This window comes from Silurus meridionalis, chromosome 9, assembly GCF_014805685.1.
Source record: "Silurus meridionalis isolate SWU-2019-XX chromosome 9, ASM1480568v1, whole genome shotgun sequence".
Taxonomy (NCBI): Eukaryota; Metazoa; Chordata; class Actinopteri; order Siluriformes; family Siluridae; genus Silurus; species Silurus meridionalis.
The window spans coordinates 18,480,060-18,506,926 of record NC_060892.1 but is presented as its reverse complement, the minus strand read 5'-3'; the positions used below and the strand labels follow the sequence as shown (position 1 = coordinate 18,506,926).

At 36.9% G+C, this 26,867-nt stretch overlaps 2 protein-coding genes across 10 annotated transcripts in view; both read left to right on the top strand.

Moving 5' to 3' along the window:
- Window positions 1-12,079, top strand: part of LOC124390986 (cAMP-specific 3',5'-cyclic phosphodiesterase 4D-like) — a 76,420-nt gene extending 64,341 nt beyond the window's left edge. For 8 of the 9 annotated variants that reach the window (XM_046857162.1, XM_046857166.1, XM_046857164.1 and 5 more), the window contains 10 exons: window positions 1,127-1,239; window positions 4,799-4,892; window positions 5,500-5,672; window positions 6,812-6,910; window positions 7,008-7,172; window positions 7,284-7,383; window positions 8,329-8,483; window positions 8,780-8,902; window positions 8,998-9,180; window positions 9,408-12,079. In XM_046857162.1, the coding sequence (XP_046713118.1) occupies window positions 1,127-1,239; window positions 4,799-4,892; window positions 5,500-5,672; window positions 6,812-6,910; window positions 7,008-7,172; window positions 7,284-7,383; window positions 8,329-8,483; window positions 8,780-8,902; window positions 8,998-9,180; window positions 9,408-9,740 (1,538 nt within the window). In that variant the 3' untranslated portion in view covers window positions 9,741-12,079. Of the gene's footprint in view, window positions 1-1,126; window positions 1,240-2,430; window positions 2,745-4,798; window positions 4,893-5,499; window positions 5,673-6,811; window positions 6,911-7,007; window positions 7,173-7,283; window positions 7,384-8,328; window positions 8,484-8,779; window positions 8,903-8,997; window positions 9,181-9,407 lie in introns of those variants that run through there. The other variant, XM_046857168.1, reaches the window with a different exon arrangement.
- Window positions 12,080-14,682: 2,603 nt separating this feature from the next.
- On the top strand, window positions 14,683-24,028 carry rab3ab (RAB3A, member RAS oncogene family, b). The gene is made up of 5 exons (XM_046856994.1): window positions 14,683-14,812; window positions 18,021-18,248; window positions 20,657-20,775; window positions 21,076-21,200; window positions 21,697-24,028. The coding sequence occupies exons 2-5, from the start codon at window positions 18,021-18,023 to the stop codon at window positions 21,885-21,887; spliced, it is 663 nt and encodes a 220-aa protein (XP_046712950.1). The 5' UTR covers window positions 14,683-14,812; the 3' UTR covers window positions 21,888-24,028.
- The last annotated feature ends 2,839 nt before the right edge of the window (window positions 24,029-26,867 follow it).

The window sequence follows — 26,867 nt, the reverse complement described above, 5'->3', positions numbered from 1 at the left end:
CAGGCTGTTTCGTTTAGATTTATATATATACAGTACAGACCAAAAGTTTGGACAGACCTTCTCATTCAAAGAGTTTTCTTTATTTTCATGACTATGAAAATTGTAGAGTCACACTGAAGGCATCAAAACTATAAATTAACACATGTGGAATTATATACATAACAAAAAAGTGTGAAACAACAGAAAATATGTCATATTGTAGGTTCTTCAAAGTAGCCACCTTTTGCTTAGATTAATGCTTTGCACACTCTTGGCATTCTCTTGATGCCTACTTTGAAGAACCTACAATATGACATATTTTCAGTTCACTTTTTTGTTATGTATATAATTCCACATGTGTTAATTCATAGTTTTGATGCCTTCAGTGTGACTCTACAATTTTCATAGTCATGAAAATAAAGAAAACTCTTTGAATGAGAAGGTGTGTCCAAACTTTGGTCTGTACTGTATATATATATATATATATATATATATATATATATATATATATATAAACTTTGGTCTGTACTGTATATATTATAATATATAATATATATTAAAATTGTTCTTTATTAAAGGTGTTTATTATTATTATTAACATTTGTGGGCATCAACAGTTTACTTTTTTATTTTATATAAAATGCTGTAATATAATATAATGATTATATAAGTATAATTATAATATACAACATCTTTTATATCAAAATAAAATAAATCTAATTTTTTATAATGTTTAAATTGAGTAATTGATTATATTGGCACAATTAAATTGATTAAATAAAATTAAATAAATGGAAAATTTCTATTAAATAGTTTACATTTGTTAGAACCCATTTGGGTAATACAGATGTGTATATAAATATATACATTTAATATACATACTATACACACACACACACACACACACACACACACACACACACACACACATGGCTTTGTTTCCTCCACAAAGACACTTTGGGAATTCAAAAGTCTTGCATGACTGCCTAAGTCCTATATGCCCTTTGATTCACATTAACATTACAGTGGTGAACCATGTATTCCTATTTCCATTGGAAACCTTATGAAGATTGTTACTGCTTTAATAAAATACCTAGGAATAGTGCTTTTACTTTATGTCCTATGCTCAAAGACTATTCTTTTGCAGATGAGGCATGCCAGAAATTGGCTATTGAAACCCTGGAAGAACTTGACTGGTGTCTGGACCAGTTGGAGACCCTGCAAACACGCCACTCAGTCAGCGAGATGGCCTCCAATAAGGTATCATATCCTCTATTTCATTTTCTTTCTACTTTTTTTTATTATGGGCATCTGTGAGCTTATGTATGTAAAAAAAAAAGGGCATTTAGTGTGTTAGAACCATCATGTGATACTGCAGTTCACCAATGAGTGACCATTGAACATGCAAGTCCTTACCCTGGAAAGAGTTTGTTAATGGTGAAATTGGAAATTGGCCTGAAGAAAACATGGGATAAACTTAAACATAAAAAAAGATGAAGTTGGAGGTATTTTTGTTCAGTAAAGACACACCACACATTTTTTGACTTATTTTTTTTTACATTCATATCGGCTAAAGCCTACACTTTCATGCACCTCATTTGACGTACTGGCAAATTCACACTCACACTCACTCTTTCACACACACTCCCAAGTTTCGTGCTTGGAAATGTAAATGTGCGGCGACATAGAGCTAATGTCATGGGAGCCTACCACTTCACGACGTTTCTGTCTGTAGTACTGAAAATGCTATTTATAGCCCCAGACTATAAATAGACAGCCTGTATCGTGATCTCAGCTTGTGGCATCCAGTACCACAAAAAAAGTGCATATTATATGTGTCTAAAAAATATTGCAATTTATTACATGTATTGAACAACACTTTATTTTTTTCTTTAAGCGTTTTGTGGATTCTTTTGAGATCCATTAATGTGTTGAATTGTACACCACTGTTGAGCTCTTAATAAATATTTATATATATTTTCTAACATTTTTTTCTGCCATTTGTGTGTCTGTGAGGTAACATTTTTCACATTTAATCCATTCAGTTTACAAAACATGCTCTACATTTTTATGTAGCAATTCACAAATTCCTGCTTTCGTTGAACATACTTTTAATATCTTTTTTATCTTTTAATCTCTCGTTCTTATCCTTTCTGCTGCTTTGGATTCTTTTTTTTTCTTTTGTAGACCATCACAAACAGAATTACCCTGATTTTTTCTTCATATTTATGCCTCTGCCCATTTTATGCACATTATGTATGCAAAGCACACACACCTCTAACCCCATGTGCATGTAAACACCTCCCTCTGTACACACCAGCCAATCAGATTGGCTCGACCTCTGTTGTCAGGAGTAGCTGATTGGAAGTTCTAGCGCGTGCTGCAAACCGGGGAGGGGGATGAAGCTTGTGAAAGCATCATACTCTCTTATCTTTCTGTATATACACATACTGCCAGAAGACCAGCATTAACATGTGCTGCCTCAATGCAGATACATGGAATTTGTATATTTCTGTTCTGTTTTTTGCTGCATGGAGCAGCTGGACTTATTCAGCTTGGATTACATGTGCTGTCAGATTACAGTGGAATTCTGAGCTGCTAATGATATGATTGCATGCCCTGTTCTATAAAGGACTGTGTTGGATAATATATTAACACTTGTTCTTCCACAAGATTTGTTTAGTATTAGAGTCTCAGCATGGCTTGTTGCGTGTTCTTATGTCACGGATGCCACTTTTGCTCTAATAAGTCAGAAGTGAATAATGGTAAGTCGACTCGTCATTATACTTGTGCCACCTTTTCTAATATGAGATGCAAGGTTAGAAATAGAAAGTATAGTAAGTAAAAAGACTTTCATAATTTATGAGTTTGGATACATGTGTAATCATATATCAGGGGCGTTTGTCACGCAATTATTCAATCAGCCAATTATGTGGCATCAGCACAGTGCATTAAATCATGCACATGCAGGTCAAGATGTTCGAAAACAAGGACCAAAATTCTTTGGAGTGACAAGAAGGCTATGGTAACTCTTCACTTGATGGTGAGCAGAAAATCATCTCGGTAAAAATAAAAAGTGGATGGCTAAAACAACAGAAAACCGCATCAGATCCAACTGTTGTCTGTAGATTAACATGACATAAGAACATAAATCTGAGGCTACAGTGTGAACAGAACACAGTTAAAGACTGGGAAAAGACCAGCCAATGTTTCTTGTTTTTAATGTCGGAGGGTCTAGGGTAAAGAAATCCATGCTTGTACGTGTGTGCATCAGTGACTGCGTGCGTGCATGTGCGTTGTGGCCTCACTTGACTTTTCTTTCATAGTACACTTGCCTGATTACATAACAGCCTCTGCAGAGATGCAGGCATCTTGTTGATTTCATTGAGCAGTTATCGTCCTCTCAGACACCCGTATTATCTGAATGGAGGGTCCTGTCTTCACACAAAGCTGCTGCTATTGTTTACCTGCGTTGCCACTGCAACTGCAAAACATTCATGTGTGTTAAGTGGTATGGCTTTTTTCCAAGAGTGCCACTGAAAACCGCATCAGATCCAACTCAGTTAAACAAGTCCAGACCTGAGGGTCAAAAATGTAATCATACTCTACATAAAGAATGTGTGGCTCGAATTCCTGTTTCTGTATTGAGGAATTTGTGAGTGCTTTTAATTTATTAACGTTCGGGCAATTTAGTCGACATTCGATTGAAGGTGGTTCTAGGAGAACTGAACCTGAAATAAGTGACCCTGTGATCAGAACATCAGTGTTGAAGTTTTGAAGACCAAATGAATGACTATTTTCTTGAGATATTTTTAGCAATATCTTAACTGGTGCACAAGCCATCCCTAGCACTTTTGGCTGCATAGTAAAATTTCATTCCTACACAAAATATCTTCTTCAAAGCCCTCAGAAAATATATTAAACTTTTTGAAATGTTACCACCTCTAGATGGCACCGGAGATGCCTACCTACAGTATGTCCTCTATGTGTCTCATTATGGCTTAAGTTGCATGTTTGGAACACACAATGATCATGCATACAATTTAAATAAAATGGCATTATTATTATTATTACATTTCAACCTTATACAGTTGGTACAGTACACAAATTGAACGAGGTTCCTCCAGGACAATGGTGCTGCATAAAACATAAATAAACACTAGACGACACAAAACTAACTAGAACAAGCAGACAGTTGATGGTTTAGCAGAGATTATTTGTGTAGAAATTGCAATAAAAGTTGTCATTTGAATGTGTGTGTGTGTGTGTGTGTGTGTGTGTGTGTGTGTGTGTGTGTGTGAGAGTGTGTGTGTTTCAGTCCACTCTCTTTTTGTCGACTTTAATGTCAACATTGTGACAGGGTTTCTCAGTAGGTTCCAGACCACCCATTTTAAACAAATGCACTTGCCATTAGGCTTAAAAAAAATCTGCGCTATAAAATGACGACTGAATAAGAAAAAGTTGTTTTTTACTTTTGCATGTCAAATGTCAGGTACTAAAAAGAAAGAAACCATTAAAAAAAAAATTTAACCCTCCAGATAAGTACTGATAATCATATAGTACGAAGTACGATGTAATCATAGTATTTATAGTATGTATGAAAGCAGTTGATGGCATATGAGCTGTAACACATTAGCATAAAGTTTTTTATTTTTTTCTGTAACTTCACACCCTGTCATATACCTTACATAACCCTTGTGATTTATTATTTTACACGTTTTTTTTTCTGTTTCTAATTTAATGTACTTGGGAGTTATCCGAAATAATAATCACAGTAATTGCTGATAACTGATTCATTGTGTGTGTGTCCTGTGTGCAGTTTAAAAGAATGCTGAACCGTGAACTTACTCAGCTGTCAGAGACGAGCCGCTCGGGAAACCAAGTGTCCGAGTTCATAGCAAGCACATTTTTAGGTAAGTCAGCATGTAAGACACTGAACATCATACATGAATCGTTTGTTTGAAAATCAGGGTTTCAGATAAAAAACATTTGTGTGAATGGTTTTATGTGTGAATGGTTTTGAATGCATTGATTGAATGAATAATAAAAACAGCTTTATAAATGGGTGTTTGCTCTGAGTGTAACAGTAAAATAGCATTGAAATCATGTTGATGGAGAAAACAAAAGAAAAGCTGGAAACAATCCTAAACACATTGCCTGTTGTTGCTATGGGGACTACGGCTGTGTTGTGTGTGTCCGCATGGGTTTAAGTAACATTGTGATAAACAGGACCCGGCGCTAAAAAATGAGCATCTGTACATAATGTGATATGATATATGATAAATAAAACCCTCTTAGTCATTTCAAGGTACTACATTGATATTAATATTATTTGGTTTAATGAGGAATCTCTTCTACAGGAAGAGCCAAAATCAGTGTGTGGGGAAACACGTGGGAAGGTTTATATATATATATATATATATATATATATATATATATATATATATATATATATATATATATATATGTATGTTTGATTAAGCACACAAACTATTGTTGTATATTCACTCTGGTGTGTAGAGAAACCACACGATGTGGAGATTCTGTCTCCACCACTCAAGGAGAAGGAGAAGAAGCGGCGTCCCATGTCTCAAATCAGTGGAGTTAAGAAGTTGACACACAGCCCGAGCCTCGCCCCCAGTCGCATCCCTCGATTTGGGGTCAACACTGAGCACGAGAGCCTGCTAGCCAAGGTCAGTCCATTCACACACATAAAAACAAGATTAGGGATTAAAGACAAAGTCATTAGTAGTACTATACCAGTTATAAACTCATATGCCTTCTTTGTCCCCAGTTATGGTTATCAGTATCTGCCATGACCAAGATATCTTGTTTAATGTCATTCCCTTTTATTTCATATGCCTTTAGACATAAAGTTTAGATTAGAGTTTTTACTAGTAAAATGTTATATTACTATAAATGCTGTTATGACTTGTTAATGCTTGAGTTTATAACAGCATCATAAAGTTATTACATTTGTCATAAATTTTGCCATAACATACATCTTGACTAGAGCACCATTTTTTTTAAAAGTTTAGTGTTACAGCAGTAAATTACATCCTAGGAACAATCATAAAATGCATGAACAAATTTGAAGATTTATCAATATCAATATATAGAACTGGAAAACATAACCAAATGTTTTGAGACTTCCTCGATCGACTAAAACCAGTGGTGAAATTGTTGCCTGTAAATTAAGTTACCTGTATTTTATCTATTTTTATTTCTGGGAAACATTTAAAATTTTATTTATTTATTTATTTTTAATTTTGTTATTTTTTTGCATTCATTTTTTGACTACATTTTAATGCGTACTATATTATTCATTAAATTTCAGAACAACATAGACTTTCTTGTTATTTTAAAGTGAATTTGTAAGTTAAATGCAAACCTGTTATAGACCTCAAGCGTTTTTTTGCCTGATGCTCAGGAGACCGGAACACTGAATCACATAAATGATTAAGATATAGTTCTCACATTTGATATGTAAGTCCATTCAAAAGCAAATACAGACGGCAGTGTGTGTGAGGTGTGTGTGTGGTCAAGGGTGTGCTGGTCGCTATGTGTGTACAGAGCGTAATTAACAATTATGACAAATATCGAGATATTCTCCACTAAGGTCATCATGGCACTGTTATATCATTTAAATAACACTCATTTCTATGCCATGATATGTGTATAACAGTAATAAATTATTCTTATGACATGTTACAGTCCTATCAAATAGACTTGACCAATCGCAAAACTTTTGCTTAATAAGCTATAATGAAGCTGATACAAAATGCATTCATGATGAAGGATTTCATTTAAACACAGACTTTTTTAATTCTAGGAAATAGAAGACATCAATCGCTGGGGCCTTGATATTTTTAAAATAGCTGAGCATTCAGGGAATCGGCCACTAACGGTTATAATGTACACGATATTCCAGGTATGAAACTTTACTCTTCCCTGAGTACCTTGACTGACTGCTCTATACATAGTGATAGTGTATATTATTACATCACTGCGTCATCGTTTTCTTCTAGGAACGAGACCTCCTGAAGTGCTTTAAGATCCCAGCGGACACATTTATCACCTTCATGATGACATTAGAGGGACACTACCACGCTGATGTCGCCTATCACAATAACATCCATGCTGCTGACGTAGTGCAATCCACACATGTGCTCCTCTCCTCACCTGCTTTAGAGGTTCCGTTCAGCTCTTTTTCCTGAGCAAACTAAAAGAGATCAGATTTTAGCTGTGAATAATAATAATAATAATAACAATAATAATAAGCATTAACTTGATCTTTATTCCAGGATGTCTTCACCGACCTTGAAATCATGGCTGCTTTGTTCGCGAGTGCCATACATGATGTTGATCATCCTGGAGTGTCAAACCAATTCCTCATTAACACCAGTATGTTTCTGCACAATTACTTCCAAATCCATTATTTATAATCAGGTATATAAGTTTCAGTAAAAATACTCTGTTCTGATAGGCTGGAAGGTTAAACTGTTAACAGCACAGGTAGTAGTGGTCAGTTTAATCTCTGTTCTATATTAATACCGTGACATATAGGAACTAGGTAGCTCAGTGGTTTAACTTCTAATCAGAAGGTCGTGAGTTCCAATCCAAGCACCACCAAACTGCCACTGCTGGGCCCTTGGGTAAGGCCCTCATCCCTCAACTGATATAGTTGTATAAATGAGACAATAGTAAATCTCTTTAAAAAGGGTCTGCCACAATTCCATAAGTGTAAATGCAAATAGAAATAACTACAAAGTGAGAGCTATTTTAAACATTTCCTAATGACCTTATATAATGTATGACTTCTGTGTGTCATTTTTAACTTATTTGGTGAAAATGGTCCGTTGTACAAAAAAGATTTAGAGAACTATAGAAAAAAAAACATTACAATAAGAAATATAACTAAAATAGCACATCAACAGCTTCCTTATAAGTGAAGGTGCAGACACAAGGAATTCACACACACACAAATACACACACAATCTCTTTTTCACTCTAAGCATTTATTTATGAAATTAATTCCAGTAAATGTATTCTTGTTGCAACTCTCTTTCGCTGTGTATGGTGTAAAGCAAGCACAATTCTAGATCTGTATATAATAAAAATCAATCATAGTTTTTATCCTTTGAGTCATCCATGTAATTATCATCCATTCAATTATCACCCAGTCATTTATCAATGACAATGATAACTTGCCATTAACATAGATGTCCCTTACTTACTAAGGTGTGTTCTTGTTTCATGGGTCACATCTAAGTAGCTGAATTATAGGTAATTTAGTGTGTATACCTTGGTGGTGCAATTTTTACAGCTTAATCTTTATTTTATTTTCAGACTCTGAGTTGGCTCTGATGTATAATGATGCATCTGTACTGGAGAACCACCACCTGGCTGTGGGCTTTAAACTACTACAGGAAGAAAACTGTGACATCTTTCAGAACCTGAGCAAGAAGCAGCGGCAGTCACTGCGCACGATGGTCATCGACATGGTGAGATTCGGATTTACGATTTAAGCTTGACTCGGTCTGATCTACATAATGTTACCTTGAGCATATGTTTTTTTGTATTTGGTCCTTCCTTGATTGCATAAATGTTTGCACCCTTACCACAGCATGAAAAAGACAAAGAAATGCTGCACTCATTGCAAAAGTGTTGTCGAGTGTGGGAGATGGAGTTCATGAGGGCCATGTTTGAAGTCTGTGGTGATTGTGTAATTGTGTGGTGTGCTGACATCCTTAACACTTATTTGAAATGATTTTCCTAATTTATGCCTTTTTTTTTTCAGGTATTAGCCACAGACATGTCCAAGCACATGAATTTTCTGGCAGACTTAAAGACCATGGTTGAGACAAAGAAAGTGACCAGTCTTGGAGTATTGTTGCTGGACAACTACTCAGACAGAATACAGGTCTAAAATACAGTTCTGGTTTTGCAGGTTGTTCTAAAGCTTTCTTTCACTGCTTTAAATGAAAAGCTCACGTTTCCACCATCCTCTGGCTTTAGGTTCTCCAAAACATGGTCCACTGTGCCGACCTAAGCAACCCGACAAAGCCCCTCGAGATCTACAGGCAGTGGACAGACCGCATCATGGTGGAGTATTTCACACAGGGTGACCGGGAGCGCGACAAAGGCATGGAGATTAGCCCCATGTGTGACAAGCACACTGCTTCAGTGGAGAAGTCTCAGGTACCAAAACAACATGGTCAATGAAGTGGTTAATATATAGGCTGGTCTACAGCATTTATCTATCTATCTATCTATCTATCTATCTATCTATCTATCTATCTATCTATCTATCTATCTATCTATAGCTAGCTAGCTAGCTAGCTAGCTAGCTAGCTAGATTTATTAGTGGTTGTTGTAATAGTAATAGTTTTATTATTGTCTGACCACTATTTTTCCTCCTTGTTAAGGTTGGCTTCATTGACTACATCGTACACCCTCTGTGGGAGACATGGGCTGACCTCGTCCACCCTGACGCACAAGAAATCCTTGACACTCTGGAGGACAACCGCGAGTGGTACCAGAGCATGATTCGCCACAGTCCCTCGCCCCCGCCCGAGGAACAGGACTCACACGGTGCCATTGGAGCCTCAACAAGCGAAAAGTTTCAGTTCGAGCTGACGCTGGAGGAGGAGGGCGAGTCGGACTCCGAGAGCCCTCAGGAAGAGCCTGAGTGCTCTGTGACTCGGTGCCAAAGGACGTTATCTCCTGAAACAACAAACAAGCATACTGCAAAAGATTGAGACTAATGAGATGGAAATGTGCATAGCTAGGTGCATGGCACTGTTGTCCTAATGACATGATGTCTCAGCGATAATTTGCTCCTAAATCTGTGATGAACTTAAGTGTGGCTGTAGCAGGTTTCACACCCGCTAATGAGATAACTCCTCATTTCACCTATTAGACACACATTTCCTGTTTTTTCCTGCCAGATAAGCCTTTGAATCCTAGCTTCTTACGATTTTCTAAGCATTTGTGTCTAGCACACAGGTGGCTGAAATGATCACTCAGTGACCGTAGAGAGATCTGATGATGGCTCTGCCTTTTCAGGGTCTATTAACAAAGCAAGGAGATCTTCTGAGAAAGAGAGTCTTCCTTCTAATTATGTACATGTTGTCAATAGAGGAAATTATAATATTTATAGTAAGCTAACAGGGTCTATGAACTTTTTTTTCCCACACCATACTATTAGTTTAGGACAAGTTTCATTTATCTTTGAAAGAATTAATTTAGCATTTATTTTTAAAATTTTTTTTTTGTCATTTTGTTCAGATGAATGAACAAGTGACAGACATGCCAAATATTAGCTTGAGATACAACGATGACACTAATAACCTCAGGATATAAATAATTATTCACTTGAATGTAGCAACGGTACCCCTGTATATTTCCCAAGTCTTTATTATAGACTAATAATAAATCGCTTCTTTTTACTCTGGATATGTGGCTCTGACAAATTCCATAAATGTAAATGTAGGACCAGAGGTTTTGATCTATTTCCTGTGCAAAACGTATTTAAAAGTAAAAAAATAATAATTATTTATACCCCTATTTTATTTAAAACGTAATATTTATCCGATGTGAAATCCACACACAGTGATTTGCATATTAATGCTTATAATTAACATCATGTTCATTCATGTTAGAGATTCATATACAAGTCGGTTTCTTTTTTTTTTTTTTTGCTTCCAACATTGAAAAATTAGTCCATTTTTACTTTGGTTCACTGTATCCTACATGTTTCTTAAAATTTGCTGAATGCACTACTTTTATTGAGTAAGAACAGGATCTAATGCTCTGTTACTTGTAGGAGATAACAGTGAAATCTTTTCCTTTATGTTAGCACTGATATCAGTGGAAATGTTTTTCCGTGATATTAAACACCACCGTGACGATGCTAACAGAAAAATATAAAGAAATTCAGCACCAAAACTTGCTAAGCAGCATCACAAATGTTTCAGCGGAAACATATTTCATGTGCTGACTTTTCTTTTTAATGTTGCTGTCAGAAAATGAATGACTACATGAAATCTAAGTCTGGGTGCGCAAATATACTATACAGTCGACTCATACAGTGTGAAGCCGGATATAATGAACAGGTTTAGCTGGGTAGAATATTCAGGGGTACCCACTTCCTAACTTAAATCACCAATTCCAGTCGTGTTTGTAACATAAAATACAGTGTATAATGTATTCTTTTTTTCTACCTAACATAAAACTGATTTTAACACCATTATCTTCAACATATTATTGACAGCTTGCAAACTGCCACAATTTTCTGCTTCGATTATTGTGATTTTGATCTCAGATCTCCTGAGACAGCCCCCCCAATATATCAGAATTTTATTTTGTCAATTTAAAGGGCTTGAGATAAACTAGTATCCAAGACATCTGACTGAAAGCCTGTCCCTGAGGTTCACTGATATCCTTTTTTTTTTCCTTTCATTTACACAACATTAACAGTATTTGCATTCAGGGTTTAATCCACATGATTTTTGGAATAAACTAGATGACTACCCAATAATAATAAAAACAGATATAATATTTAAATACATTATTATTAGAGTTAGCATTTTTGGTGTCTACTGTATTTCTGTATATTACCTAATGTGAATACAGAAATCCCACTTTTCTGTTGTAGAGCAAGCACTAAAACCTTTTTTTCCACAAATGTGTTGATTAAGGGAGTGTTGTCCCTTCAGTGCCACTAAACTGCATTAAATGTTCACAAATTTCACACACTTGCACAGTGAAAAGCGCTCCGATGCCATCACGAGGCTGTTCAGTAAAGTCAACTGTATGTTGCAATTTTTCATATTTTCATCATTTTTTTTATGTTGTTTCATGTCTTTACTGATGTGCCACATTTCCTGTTGATTCCCTTTACTGGCAAGTCGTGAAAATTGCCATTTGTTGTGTTTGTTTGTCACCTTGTGTCTTAAGTCTAAAAAGTAAGAGTGTTACTTCCTGTTTTAAAAAAAAAGTGTTTCTCCAATCCTGTATCTGTTTCTTCATGTGCCACATTTAAAGTCAAAAACTCCAGACTACTTCAGGTTGTTCAAATAAATTAACTTAAGCTGTCTTTTTGTGTGTGTCTTACATTGAGAAACCGATTAAGCAGGGCCTGGGGTATCGATTAAATTAAGGATAATGGTGAACAATTCAATGTCATGAACAACGTCATTCTACACTGTATAAAAAAACTATTTGGGACACCTGACTTTTTTAGGCATATGTAGTTCTTCTCCAAACTGTTACCTCAAAGTTGGAGGCACATGATTATAGAGGATGTCTATGGATGTGGTAGCATAAAATATTCCCTTTATTAGAACTATTAGACACAGCTTTTCCAGCATGACACTGGGTTACATGGGTTTGGAGTAAAAGATCTTGAGTGGCCTGCTACAGATCTCTGATCTCAACCCTACTGATCAGCTTTGGGAAGAATTGGAGCACAGGTTGCACCCCAGGACCCCTTACCCTACATCACTACCTGCCTTTACTAACACTCTTGTGGCTGAATGAGCAAAAATCTCCACAACTACACTCAAAATTCAGTGGAACATCTTCCCAGAAGAGTGGAGATTATTAGAACAGCAAATGTGTATGTACATGTGTATTGGAAAGATTAAAAAACACATACAGATTAATTATGTGGTCCACAAACTTCAGTCCACATAATGTACAAGTGTATAAGGTGCAGCAGCATCAGTAGGCGTAGTGAGCACAACCAGTAGCAACTGTGAAGTCCAAAACAAATTTTTATGAAAGTCTGAAGGATTATCAGCTAATTAACTGTGTCTGGATGAGATTCATTGAGGCAATTCAGTGGTTTAAACCGAACCCTCTGAACAATTCTATAACATTATGGAAGAAAGTTTCAAACATGAATCATCACGCACTTCTAAAGCAGACCATCATTTGTGACCAGTAACATAGATTTATGTTGTGTTTTCATTGCTTGTTAGAAAAAAGATAAAGGTTGAACATTGAAATAAAACTACAACCCTCATCTGTTCAAAGTGCTTATTTTTAACAAATGTAGTAACATGAAGCGTGGCATGTAATGCGAGTGGAGGTGGTTGCGAGTGCAGATATTTCGAATTATATTGCAAATACATTAAACACAACGAGAAAACGCAACACAAAATAACACAAACGAGAAAACCTAAAATGGAGAAGGAACAAAGACAATTAGAAACAACAACCATGAAAAGATGGTGATGAGACAAAGAGGCTTTGTCCATAATGACCATAGAACACAATATAAACAATTCAGACTGAAGTGTCTTATTTATACTTACAAAATAATCACTAACCTGGTTTCGCTGTTTAGTCATGTTTTTTGTAAAAATTTTGTTTATTCGAAACTTTATAAGTAAAACTAATTATTGAGTTGGACTTTAAATAATCTTGCTCTAGGCAACAACTGACAGATGTTGTGATTAAAAATAATTTTTACACCTATAAGTTGCATCAAAAGTGCTCAAATGGTGAGAACAGTGGTGAATCGGCAGGTTCATGGGGAGTCAAGGCTCATTGACGTGGGAGGAATGCCGGCCCGTGTGGTCCAATGCAACAGACGAGCTTCTGTAGCTCAAATTGCTGAAGACATTAATGTTGTTAATGTTCAATGGGTCAGGACTGTTTTGGCAGCAAACACAATATTAGGAAGTGGTCATAATTTTATGCCTGATCGGTGGTCATAAAGTCATGCCTGGTCAGAGTAATTAAATGTGTAGCGATCGATTCTGATTCCTTACTAATAATAGAGATAAGCAAAAATACGTAGGAATTTGTTTCAGGGAGAAACAATATTCAATAGATTTAAAAGTGACGTCAATCCTTGCTAATGTTAAATCACATCTGTGTGTTTATAGATGGTAAAAGGCAGAGGGCAGACCTCAAATTTTATTTACCTCCAGACTTGAGAGGTTTTGAGAAATCTCTTCTAATGCGTATGTAACCTTAAGCAATTCTTGTGCACGTAACAGTCTTGTGCCGAGTCACTGAAGGTGATCAATCCAAATAGCAAATGTCTCAATGGCGGTCGTATAGTCTCTGGTGTCACTGATTGATTGTAGATGGAGGATGGATAACTGCATAATAAATAGGCTACTTACATACAGTCAGAAAAAGAAAGAGCATAACTGTTCCTCCGCTTGTTGTTGGCGTGTTGGAGTACACTGGGATTTCATTCACCTGATGGAAATAGAAGCTGACTTACTGTATAGAGCATTTAGAATCAGTAGAAACAAATGAAACATTTTAATGCTACTGGTCTGCTGGAAAATGAGTCTTAACACTAATTGGTTTCTGTATGTTTGACAAAAAATACACATCCATATCAAGGCTTCCCAAACTAGATGCCACAAATATCTGTATGTGTGGCAAGTTCCCTGAAAACATTATTCAGAAGTGAAGGAAATTAAAGAAATTACTATTGAATATGAATTCCCAAGTTCTAAACTACAAAACTGGAATTTTAGAAAGTGTTGAGTTTGTGTGAATGCCAGGATTTTGTAGAACTGTTTTATTTTTAATTGATAAATTATAGATTGGCTAAAGCCAGGATGCTACATAATGCATGACGACCCTGTGAGGATTGAAGGCCCGTCGCTTTATGAATATTTTACTGACCAGGAGATGGTGTGTTCCCATTGGCTCCCTGAGCCGTCACTCTCTCCGCCCTGTGCACCTCTGAAAACCCGCCTCCTGCGTGCGTCACACGTCCGTCAATCGACGTCAGAGTGTCTGCAGGTGCTCAGAGAAGTGCAGCATTGGCGTAACTGGCGTTTAAAACACATCTCTCGCGGTAAGACAAATGCGTATGATATTTCCATGTTTGTGTTTTGTTTTGTGGGCTGCGTCGGAGCGCATCCTTGGTTCTACCCTGTGTTTTACAGCTGAGCAGATAGAGCGTTGAAAAAAAAAACAGTCGAAAGAATAACCTTCATTTGACATGAACCTCGGTGAGAAGCATCCTCTCATTTCTCCTGCGCTTTTTCTTTCAACCCTGGTGAACACTGGGATTCTGGATTGTTAGGATTCATTGCAGTGATGGTTTATTTCATCTAAATGTTTGTTTGTTTTTGCACGCGCACGCAGATCCGTGCCATGTATCAAGAAGCGGATAAAAAATAAATACTGATTAATAATAACTGGCCTGATTTCTTGTGCAGTGTGCGTGTAGCCGATCGGTGAGTTACATAAGATGCTCTGATGTGACCATCAGCCATGATGCTTATTTAAAGTCTGAATGAATCCAATGCTGTGAGGTTTAAATTTTTTATTAAAATATGGTTATGTCATATAAATATATTGTTCTAGATAAAACATGATGAGCGTATTGAGGAGGAGGAGGATGATGATGGTGGTGATGATGATGGTTGCTTTGTACGGATGACGCGCACTGAGCCGCACCGTCATCATCCGCCCTTAGAGCTCCATTTTCACACCTAGGGTTTTTCTGGACAATGCGTCCATCATAAGTCCAAATGTCCTGTAGGCCTCAGTGAGACTCAGATATCTATCGCTCACTGTTTTTTTTTATTTTGCACACGGATGTCGGATTGTTAAATGGCTGGGTCAAGAACTTAGACGTTCATTGTGTGCAGTCTGATTTCTGTTATGAGAAGCTTGGTGCATCATGAGTCTGAGCTCTGATCTTTCATTCCTGCTTCAAAAAGCCATTACTATTATTATTATTATTATTATTATTATTATTATTAGACCATTCTACTATTGCTATAATTTCATAGATTGTATACAGTGGAATTTCATCTATAGGGATTAGGGTGCCAATAAATTCAGGCTTTAGGCTTTAACGGCCTTCCCAATGGTCTGATTTAAGCACACCCTGACATTACCCGAAGTTGACCTTAAACTCTAATGTTTTGTCTAAAAACCTTATCTAAGTTTTTTTTTTTTTCCGGCTCATTGAAGTGCACTGCAGTTTCATTAAAAAAAAAAAAAAAAAAAGCTAGGGCTCAGCGCTTTTTTTTTTTTTTTTCTAAATCCTTCCTCCATGACTTTAAGCATCTTCATCTTTCTGAGCGAGGGTGTTTGTCCGCATCAGTAAAGTATATCAGGCTTCGACATCATGTGCTTCTAAAAGTGAAATTCTATTTTTAGGGCCCTCGGGCTGTCTGTTATCTGCAGAAACGCGGAAGGCACTCAGGGATGCTCTGCTATTATGCAGAGCTGTACGTGGGTATTTCTGGAGTCCATAAATAAAGGTTATACCATGTACTGCCTTTTGTTTGCAGAATGAATCAACCGCATTGTTAATTAAAAGCACTTTTTAATCGTGACAGGCATCTGGGTTTATAGTATGAAGCAGCCTAAAGCTTGAAAACCGGGCAGTAATAGACCTTTCTTTATGTGTTGAATAAGATGGGATATTACACGCTGTGTCCTACTTAGCGTAGGCCTCACGTAGATATTCAAAATGAGCACACCTTCGTGCTCCACTTTGCTCTGAGCGATCAGGTTTCAAATAAATAGCAAGGAGTTTAGATTGTTCCTCCATACGATTCTCGCCGTATCTAGCGTAGAATTTTCACAGGGGGGATTTCTACAGGAAATACATTGATAAGACTAGATCCAGTCCAGTTTCATTTTTTTCTCCATCCAGACTGAAAATTAAAGTTAAAATTAAAAAAAAAATTAAAATATCCTACTGGCATTAAACTAAACCAGAATTTCTAAGTTCATTAGAAAAATTTTCTACCTGCAGTTTCTAGCTTAAGGCAAGTTTATTAAGACCTCATCAAACATTTGGAAGTTGGGGCTGAGTCAGAGTTTGCATCAGATTGGGGCAGGAAGCTTTATCGCAACCTGAATCCTCCTGATTAAAATCAAACATGCTGTGGGTGCACTTATTATGCAACATCTCAATAAGCAAGTAATCAACACTTATTTGTTATTGTGGATCATCCAAAGACAAACACAAAAAAAAATGTATAGGTGGGATAAAATATTTCGGCATGTCTAATCAAGTTTTGTAGCTTGTGAAAATGCTCATGAAAATGTAAAAAATAATAATAATAATCTTGACAGCTAAAGGGTTTCAATATTGGAGTTCTATCCTTCAGTGCAATCCTTAAAAAAATCCTACACGAAAGCTATTTATCCGAGTACAAAACTCATCATTTAGAAATACCGTTTCCAAGATACCAAAGAAATGTTTATTTCTAATTAGTACCTACTCTGAGGTTTTTCCACCCAAAGCCATGCGAGGACGGTTAAAAACTGTCCGCGCAATCTTGCAATATCATGCAAACTCACGATGAACATATTGTTCATAATCATGCCATGTAACTATGTAACTCCCTTAGATATGACTCAGGATCATTTCATATTTTCTTGCCTGATGCGGAGGTGCAACAGTGGTTCATAGACTGTGGACTGTAGGAACCATGTTTTGGCGCAATCAAATAACGGTCAATAAAAAAGCTGTCACTGGTTCTCTATTTAGATTTGCGCTGGGGAGACAAATGAGACCTTTGCCAGTGGCACTGGATCAAATATTGATCCAACATGGCAGGACAAAATTTGATTGATGCCAAGCACTGGCATCTCTTTTATGCTGGTTTGAAGAGTAATTTTTTTATTCTTTGCTTGGCTGATTTTTGATGCATGTCCTGTGTTACAGAAGCTTATTGGCTACGTATTAGATCTGAAGTAGATGGCGGAGGATTCTCCTGTTGATCGATAGTCATTTATTTTCATTGTTCTTACAGTTACACTGTTCCCACTGTGTAGTGTGGTGTTATTAAAAGACATTAAACGAGAGAAACTTATCATTCTTTTATCCAAAATAAAGCTTATGGGTTGATTGTTGGGGTTGCTTTTTCTTTTTTTTATTCATTAGCTTAAATTCTTACACAATATCTAATAAAACTCTATTTACTACTGGAAGAGTGTAACTAGATTTCATTTTGACTGTACAATGGACATCTGTTTCTTTTCCCCCCAACATCAGATCTACATATCTTCTTCTCTTCTTCTCTGTTCTTCAGATGGCCTCTGCTACAGATAACCGTTATGGACAAAAGGAGTCCTCCGACCAGAACTTTGATTACATGTTCAAGATCCTGATCATCGGCAACAGCAGTGTAGGAAAGACCAGCTTTCTGTTTCGCTACGCAGATGATTCCTTCACTCCGGCTTTCGTGAGCACAGTGGGCATTGACTTTAAAGTAAAGACCATCTACAGAAACGACAAGAGGATCAAGCTGCAGATTTGGGTGAGATCGGGTGACGTTGTAATGCCATTGTTGATGCAATATGATATGCGTGAAGAACTAGCGCCATGCTCTTTTAACTTGGTAGAACAAAATAATGATTTTGATGGAAAAAAAAAAGTAAAGCTACCATGTGCTTTGATAAACGTGAAGAAGGAAAACGTAGAGATTGTGTGATTAGTCAGATGAACGCTTGATGGGAGATGTGCCTTGTGTTGTGTGATGGCCTGTAGCCTGGAAGCGGAGCGAGAACCTTTTTAATTAGATGTGCACTGATGCATTGAGGTTACAGCCAATCAGAAATGCACACAACGCCATTGTCCCGCCCCCTCTGTGCTTCAAGTTTCCCATTGTATTGCCCTGTTTTTTTTTTTTCTTTTCTTTTTTCAAAACCCCCTCCCCCAGTGTAATACATGATAAGCCCATCGAAGGCAAGGAAAATGGCTCTAAGCCTAAATCTCTGCATGCTGCACAGACATTCTTCCATATCTTTACTACACACATTGTAATAATCACATTGTTTTGTTTTTTAATTTAAAAGAAGTATAGAACAGCACCATTTACCGCAGAGGCAATGTGGTGTGCAAAGACAAGAGCTGTGAGACAGATGGGAAGTGTTTTGCGTTACCACGGCGCTTGTTTATGGGGCACTGAGTTGCAGCATGGTGTGTAGTGTCATGGAGACAAGAACCAGTCCTTATAGGTCTTGTGGTAATTTAATAGGTTCCTCTTGCTGTGTGGGAATTGCAACCCTGTATGGCACTGACTTAGATGCCCTGTCTGTAGTAAACTCATTCATTGCTCTTTAATCCAGTCCTGATGATCATTTTAGGAGCATTGATAGTTTGAAATGAAGTGCATTTTATGACTCTTGGTGGTTTCTTTATTTTTGTGATCTTTTTGTCTTATTAACTTAAAGCAACGAGGAAATGACTGTTAAAAAATGCTGTAGCATACATGGTAACAGGAACTAACTTGTTCTGTGGACGTTACACAACGTAAAAGTTTATGGATTATGGATCCCTGGTGTCCCATTCAGGACTCTTCCCACCTCACCAGTGTCGCCAGGATAAAATCCTGAATCGCCACAACCTACTTCTCAAATCATTGAATTGTGTTTTTGCTATACTTAACATTTTACACAGCATTGGGGGTGTGCAGTGAAAAATCTCTGTTCTGATGAGAGTGAGCTCTTCCAGGAGGACCTGCCCACATTAAGGGAGCACAAAAGGGGCTTGCTTATTGATTTGATGGTCAAAGTGTGGCATTGTTTCAACCAATGTTCCTAGCTAACACGGGTTAGCTCATCATGTTATGCAAGCGTGTGGGAGAATAGAATATAGATTTTGAGAGAAAAACAAAATAATTGGCTGTCGGTGGCAGAAGCAAAGCAAGTATTAGTTTACAGTGCTGAAAACCCACACTGATATCCTTTTGGTGTAAGTTGTTGTTGGCAACATGGCAACCGAACAGTTGGTTGAACATTCATTTTCATTTTGTCACTTCTTCTATGTCAGCTTTTTTTTTTTTATTTCAGCTAATCCTGGGCTTATTAATAACCTTATAATTTACAGTCTGTCTACGTGCATTATGAAATAATGAATAGGAAGGAAGGGCCACCACCTTTAGGTAGATTTTCCTTGCTGATTATTACAGTCAGATGATGAATTTTAGATACTGATTACAGGGTTCAGAACAGTCACTGTTATCTTTATATTTAGCAAGCTTTAAAATGCATATGTTTCCTACAATTCCTTTGAATGCAAAAGTAAAATAAAATATAGCTGCAAGCAGGGATCAATGGGCCCAAGCACCTTTATTATATTATACACTCATTGCATAATATACCGTGGAATCATGAGTCTGGATTCTGTCATAGTTTCTTCCTCATATAAAAGAATCAAGAGAGTTTTTTTTCTTCTCATTTAGTTTTTTCCCCTCATTAGATTCATTTATAGGCACAAACGTATGAATGTGAAATAGTGATCTGCTTATTTCTGCAAAGCCGTCTCTTAATAAAAGCGCAAATACAAATCAAATCGAATTCAATTGTACCACACTTCCTGTTATAAACGAATGATATGTAAATGAATCGCCTCCTCATGACCTAGCCATTGGAGGTATTGAAATCTTTCAAAAATTTCATATGGCATTATGCTGACCAGAATCTGTTCTGAATTTGATTAACCCTGTCAGAGAAGTATAAGTGCAGTGCCAGTCAAAGCACACAAAATCCATAATGGCTCACTTCCTGCTGAGTGGAGATATTGGATGTGACTGCGAAAATGTGCCTGTCTTAAGAAGACCCATATGTATGCCAAATTGAATGCCCATTGAGCAGAATATCACTTCCTAAATTCAGATCATGTTTTGTTAAATAACATTTTAAAAAGAAATGTTTCCCTGGATAGGATACGGCAGGGCAAGAGCGCTACAGGACCATCACTACAGCCTACTACAGGGGAGCCATGGGCTTTATCCTCATGTACGATATCACTAACGAAGAATCGTTTGCTGCTGTACAGGACTGGTGAGTCGTTTTTTTAAACAAAACCCTTCTGTTATTTGAAACGTGGCGCTGTAACATAAGCACGGTTGCTGTTCAGTGGTTAAGGTTCTGAGCTACTGATGTGAAGGTTGAACGTTCCAAAAATGTCTCCAATCTTAATCTCAAGATATTTCGAGCGTCACAGTTATGCTGGGCTCTGATCCTTCACATAGGATTTATCCTTGAATAATGGACTTTTAAATTGGTCAAATCTGTGAGCTATTTTTTTATTTTTCCAGTCTAATAATTTGAAATCTTTGATGTGATGTTTTCATATAACAGGTCTACACAGATAAAAACATACTCATGGGATAATGCCCAGGTGCTTCTGGTGGGCAACAAGTGTGACATGGATGATGAAAGGGTGGTGGCTTCTGAAAGGGGACGACAGCTTTCTGAACACCTCGGTGAGTTCATTGTTTTCAGGACATTCTTTAATAGACATTTCCATGTTTTTTTTGTTTTGTTTTGTTTTTCCCATTTTGCACATCAAACAATGATGTTAACTTATAAATGACCACTTCCAAGCCACTACTAATGCTACACAAATATTTAAACATCTCATTTAGTTTTGGTTGCAAGCAGAAAATACAAATTTTTATTCCCCTATACACATTATAGACTACAGTTCCATGCTACCAATTCAATTCCATACAATGCAACCAACCAGATTACAAGTATGAGGAATCTGGTGCTCATGATGATTGGTTGTCTTGTTTTTGTCGAAAATCATTACAAATGAAATGCCAACCAAATAAAAGCCTAATCGTGCCAATCACCTTTCATTTTAAATAAAATCACTAACGCAAGTCTGCACACATGATATGCTCGGGTCAGTGTTACACCCCACAGCAGCGAATGAAAAATACAGGTTGATGAATGAGTTGCTTGTGTTTGCTCCAGGCTTTGAGTATTTTGAGGCCAGTGCCAAAGACAACATCAATGTAAAGCAGACCTTCGAGCGCCTGGTGGACATCATCTGTGAGAAGATGTCAGAGAGCCTTGATGCCGGTGACCCGGCCGTCACTGGAGCCAAACAGGGTCCTCAGCTCACCGAGCAGCCTGCTGCTCCACACCAGGACTGCGCTTGCTAAAATGACCTCACCCACCTTCTCCAACTACACTGCCCTGCACTACCATACACAGGATCAAGGTAACATAATAAGGGTTAAAGGAAAAGAAAATTCAAAACTAGCAGGTCCTCGAACAATGATAATTATTATCTTTTGTTTTCTACCCAGATCCCAATTCAGTTTCCTTCTCATATCTCACTACACTATCTTTGATTTATAATTTCTTTTCATTTTAGTCTTGGAGAGGGGAACGCCATACTTTAATATTTTACTGCAAGAAGTTTGGCGAAGCACAAATCACGTGTTCGCGTCTCTTCCCTATGTGTGAAACTTTTACCTGGCCTTTATGTGCCACTTTTACATTTTTTATTGATTTTTTCCTTCATATATTATACCATCGTCGTGCTCAACTTTTGTGAACTAAAATACGAACAAATACTAGGGGAGAACATTCTGTATATTTATTCCAAACATGTATATAGACAATGTGCAGTATTTAATACAGGTATAGTACCATATAAAATATATATATATATAAATATATATATATAAATATATAGATATCATTTTGAAAAATGAGAAATCAAAGAACTATGACGAGAAACATAGTCATGTAAGGTTTTTTCGTGGTAATCCTTTGCATTGCTTGTCAGAACCTCTCGTGCATATTTGTAGTTCTTAATCACAGTACCTTTAGTCACAGTTGCTGAAAGTCGGCTACACATAGACATTCCTCAGTGTAAAATGCATGGAAGGAAACGAAGCCATTTAGGCCAATAGTTTTAAGATTCCGCACTGTCCGTCGTAGGTCTCGAAACGAAAGAACGCCCTTTTAGAAACCGCTATGCGTGTTCATACTCACATCGCTGTAGCGACAGAACCTCCGCCTCTGCCCGTGTGACCAGTTCTAACCACAGCATAACGTTATCCGATGTTCCTTATTTCGAACTCGATGCGAGTTTCAGAGATGTTGCGAGCCCCATTTCTGACCTTTTTTCTAAATGTTTCTGTAAGCGGCTTGTCATGGTGCAGAAAACGTATTCTTTACATGTTGTACTGAGGGAATAAAAAAAAGACATCCCATGTAGTAAATGTGCTCGTCATGTCATATGACCGATAGTCAGGACTGTTACTTATTATAGACTACGTATTGGTACTGAGAAGAAAAGACTATGATGACAAACAAAACCAGAGCCCCCCCTTATGACTTTTTGTTATTTAAATGCATTTCTGTACATTCTTATATTTATATATATATATATATATATATATATATATATATATATATATATATATATATATATATGAGACCCAGTTTTCTTTTCTTTGCTATGCTGTCTTCCTGAGAAATGACTGTAAATATATTTGAGTCTTTAGTTTTATGTGTGAATTGTGCTGTGACTTTGGGCTCAAAAACAAAAGAACAAAAAAAGAAGAGATATTTAAAGTATGTGCTTTATCTGCTCTGTGTATGCTTGCTTGTGAATGAATGTGTCACTTTATTACAAAGCAATATGAAGAAAAAAAAGGTTTTAAAGTATTTATTGTTTAAATATACCCCTCTAGAGATAAATATCACAGGTTTAGGGTTTGGGCAAAGGAAATCTCGTCACAAAGATGGACAGAGAACGTGTTTACTATGGAACTCAAATGACTTCCAATTCAGTTAAAGCAGAGCGATCCAAATTGAACACACACTGACCCTCAGAGACCAAACTGTGGATTTACAAGCTGATTCTTAGTGTCCTGGTCCTATCACTTTTAGAAAGATTAAATAATATAACAATTAATAGTAATTGTTTCACTGCTCAAAAAGACCTGCTTTTATATTCTTTCTTTCTTTTTTTCTTTTTTGTTTTTTTTTTTTGGGGGACGACTTAAAATCCTGCACCATTTGATTTCAATGCATTGTTGTGTTTTTTCTACTTTTATTTATTTTTGTAAATCTTCCTTTTTTCTAATATGGAAATTCTGTATACATTCAAGTTGGAAGAAAAAAAAGATCAATGAACTATTATGCAGTAGTAAATTAACTCTAAGTACAATAAGGGGCATGGTGTCAAATGTTCAGTGGTGAAGTTTACCAAACCTACTGTGTATGTTGTGGAAATTACTGAAATGAAAAAAAATAAATAAATAAAGGTTTGTGCTGTTAAAATATCTCAAGGCCTTCAAGTCGCAGTGCTGTTTTGTAGACTTATTGCACTTCCAAATAAAGACATGGTGTTATAGTGATATGGGAAAGCCAAAAGGAAGGAGGAAGAGAAAACGGTGAAGATGATGAAAATAATTGCTTTGGTTTTTCTCCGGTGTCAGGGCGAGGTTTACTCCTTCTGTAAGTGCGGTGAAGCGCTACATTGTGTTTTTAATACCCCATGTAGTAAACATCCTAAGACTCCTGTTTTTGGGCATCTAAAATATTCTTTACATTCAGTACATTAGTAAAAGTTCAGCACTAGTTACAGCTGAAGAAATGGCAATAGATTTTCACTAGAGGGCATCAGAGGACAACTGTGTCCTTCCAAAGATTTAAAAATAGTCCCTTTCCCCCTTTTTAAGGAGGGGGAGACGACGTCAGAAGGCCATCTGGATGGCCATTACCATAGCAATGGATGTGTCCGCAAGGTCACATGATTTTCAAAGTAACATAATGGGTCCTGACTGTGAGGTGGAATGAGGAAAGAATAACAATGTGTAATGGACTGAATAAAATGTTCACCTGCAGGAATAAGTTCTTGACCTCGCAGCTCTCCTGCACTCACTTCCTTTAAGTGTTAGATAATGATTTACACCTCAGTGAAGCAGAGCATGTGGTTAAAGCATTACTATGAAGTCAAACCAGTAAGAACTTACACACTTCCATGAAGAAGGTTATGCATAATGGAAGTTGTTTTGAGATTTTTTTTTTTATTATGATTACACACAGTGAATACTTTTTCTCTTTCTAAACTTAATCCTGAGTCTAAAAGTCTGCAGCAAAGTTTTAAAAATACACTGCATGGACTGCAGCCACAATTTACCATTTCCCTCCTCCTTCCCCACTCACAGCCTCCCGAGGAAAAGTGGCAGAACTGATCAGATCATCCGGCTGTATGCGATTCGTTTACACACAAAACACACGAGTGCTTCTGCAATCTTGGTGCCATTCTTTCCCACTCATATTGCATTTCTAAACATTATGGATGGTAAGATTCTCCAAATCGCATCAGCAGGGAGGTAAAGTAAAGTAAAGATGTGCGTGCACTAGATACAAGTACAAATACAATTTGTACTGCGATTCGTAAATATATTTTTTTTATATTCGTATCGATAAAAACCTATTTATATATATTTTTATCAGTAGATGCACTATACTTTTTTTTTAGAAAGTGACCAATAATTTATGATCGATATTTTATATGTAGATTGATTTCTCTCACACTTGAGAAACAGTTTAGCAAAGAAAAATCAATCTACATGTAAAATATCGGTCATAAATTATTGGTCATATGCTACGTTCATATATGACGTATCACAACACTGGAGTGTCCTGAGAGTCACATAGACAAGATTGACATGGCAGAGGTAGAGCTGCATCTGCCAGGAGAAAGAACCAATAGAACATCTGGTTTAATTTTTGCATTACAAAGGCCTGTTTGTAAAAGGGCAATGTGTAAGAAGTCAGAAGGCCCTAAGTAAATTCATGATTTGAAATGTAGCGCATCGCATCTTGTGGCTGCTTCATATGTATCTTTAATGTATCGTATCATCGGCAATGCATCGAGATGCGAATCACATTGGCCTCGGTTATGGAGATGAAAATCCCTAATAAACATCCTATAAGTACATTTGAGTTTCACGGCCTTCTCTAAACCTTGTTCTAAACCCATACACATGACACATTAAATGAATTTCATGAGAATATAAAACATTGTTTGCTTTATTTGACATGATAGTGTAATGTTGATTACACGGTGTCTCCAAAGCCTCTATACAATGGGGGAGGTGCCCTTAAAGATGCCTTTGACAAAAGAAGAACATACTGAAGTCATTCTTGTGTCTGGATCAAGAAGCTGGTGCAGGGTTGTGATGGATTTTAATATGAAGCATGGCAGGAACTTCACATACAACCGTGTTGCCAAACCGGGGAGAGACAGCTCTGTGTGGCTCTACAACGAAATGGCTCACGTCGAGAAAGATGTGTAAATAAAGTTACTTTTTTTTCCTTCCATTTTATATGGGTTCTATGGAGATTTTTGAACTAGGAATTTGTCTTGGTGTCAGGTGCAAACGTATACACAGATACGAAATGTCTACACCGTTTTTTAAATAAACTATAGTATATGAAATCAATACTGTATACAGAAAGTGGCTTTGCATGAGAAGTACTGCAATTTAGAATGTAAAAGTGAAAGTGACTGAACATATATACAGACATGAAGTATGTACACTGTCTAGAATTAAATAAATATTGTATTTTGAGTTTGCATGAAAAGTAGTGCAATTTAGAATAAGAAAGTGACTGTTATCTTGAGTCGTGAGGGCCTGGTCCTGCTGGTTCATTTCCAGGATGAGAGGGTTTGGCTGCACCTCTCCGAGTCCTGGAGACGTACAGGTGGCATATACAGTGGTATAATGTGACACTGAAAATACAACTCTATAATGTACCCCAATTACAGATTATCATCTCCAGTGCATACAGAACGTATTCACAGAACTTCACTCACTTTCACATTTTCCTTAAAATTCTACAAACGATACTCCATAATGACAGCGTGAAAGAAGTGTGTTTGAAATCTTGTGAAAAAAAAAAGAATGTGTACAATACATACACATTTACGAGTATTTACAGCCTTTGCTCAATACTTTGGCACTAGTTAAAGCCTCAAGACTTTTTGAGTATGATGCTACAAGCTTGGCACACCTATTTTGGGGCAGTTTCTCTAATTCTTCTTTGCAGAACCTTTCACGCTCCATCAGGTTGCTCCACAGCCATTTTCAGATCTCTCCAGAGGTGTTCAA

Excerpts from the sequence above, each read along its gene's own strand:
- rab3ab (XM_046856994.1), top strand. The coding sequence starts at position 18,021 with ATGGCCTCTGCTACAGATAACCGTTATGGACAAAAGGAGTCCTCCGAC. Across the intron at positions 18,249-20,656 it reads GGATCAAGCTGCAGATTTGG|GATACGGCAGGGCAAGAGCG; the intron begins GTGAGATCGGGT and ends TTCCCTGGATAG. Across the intron at positions 20,776-21,075 it reads TTTGCTGCTGTACAGGACTG|GTCTACACAGATAAAAACAT; the intron begins GTGAGTCGTTTT and ends TTCATATAACAG.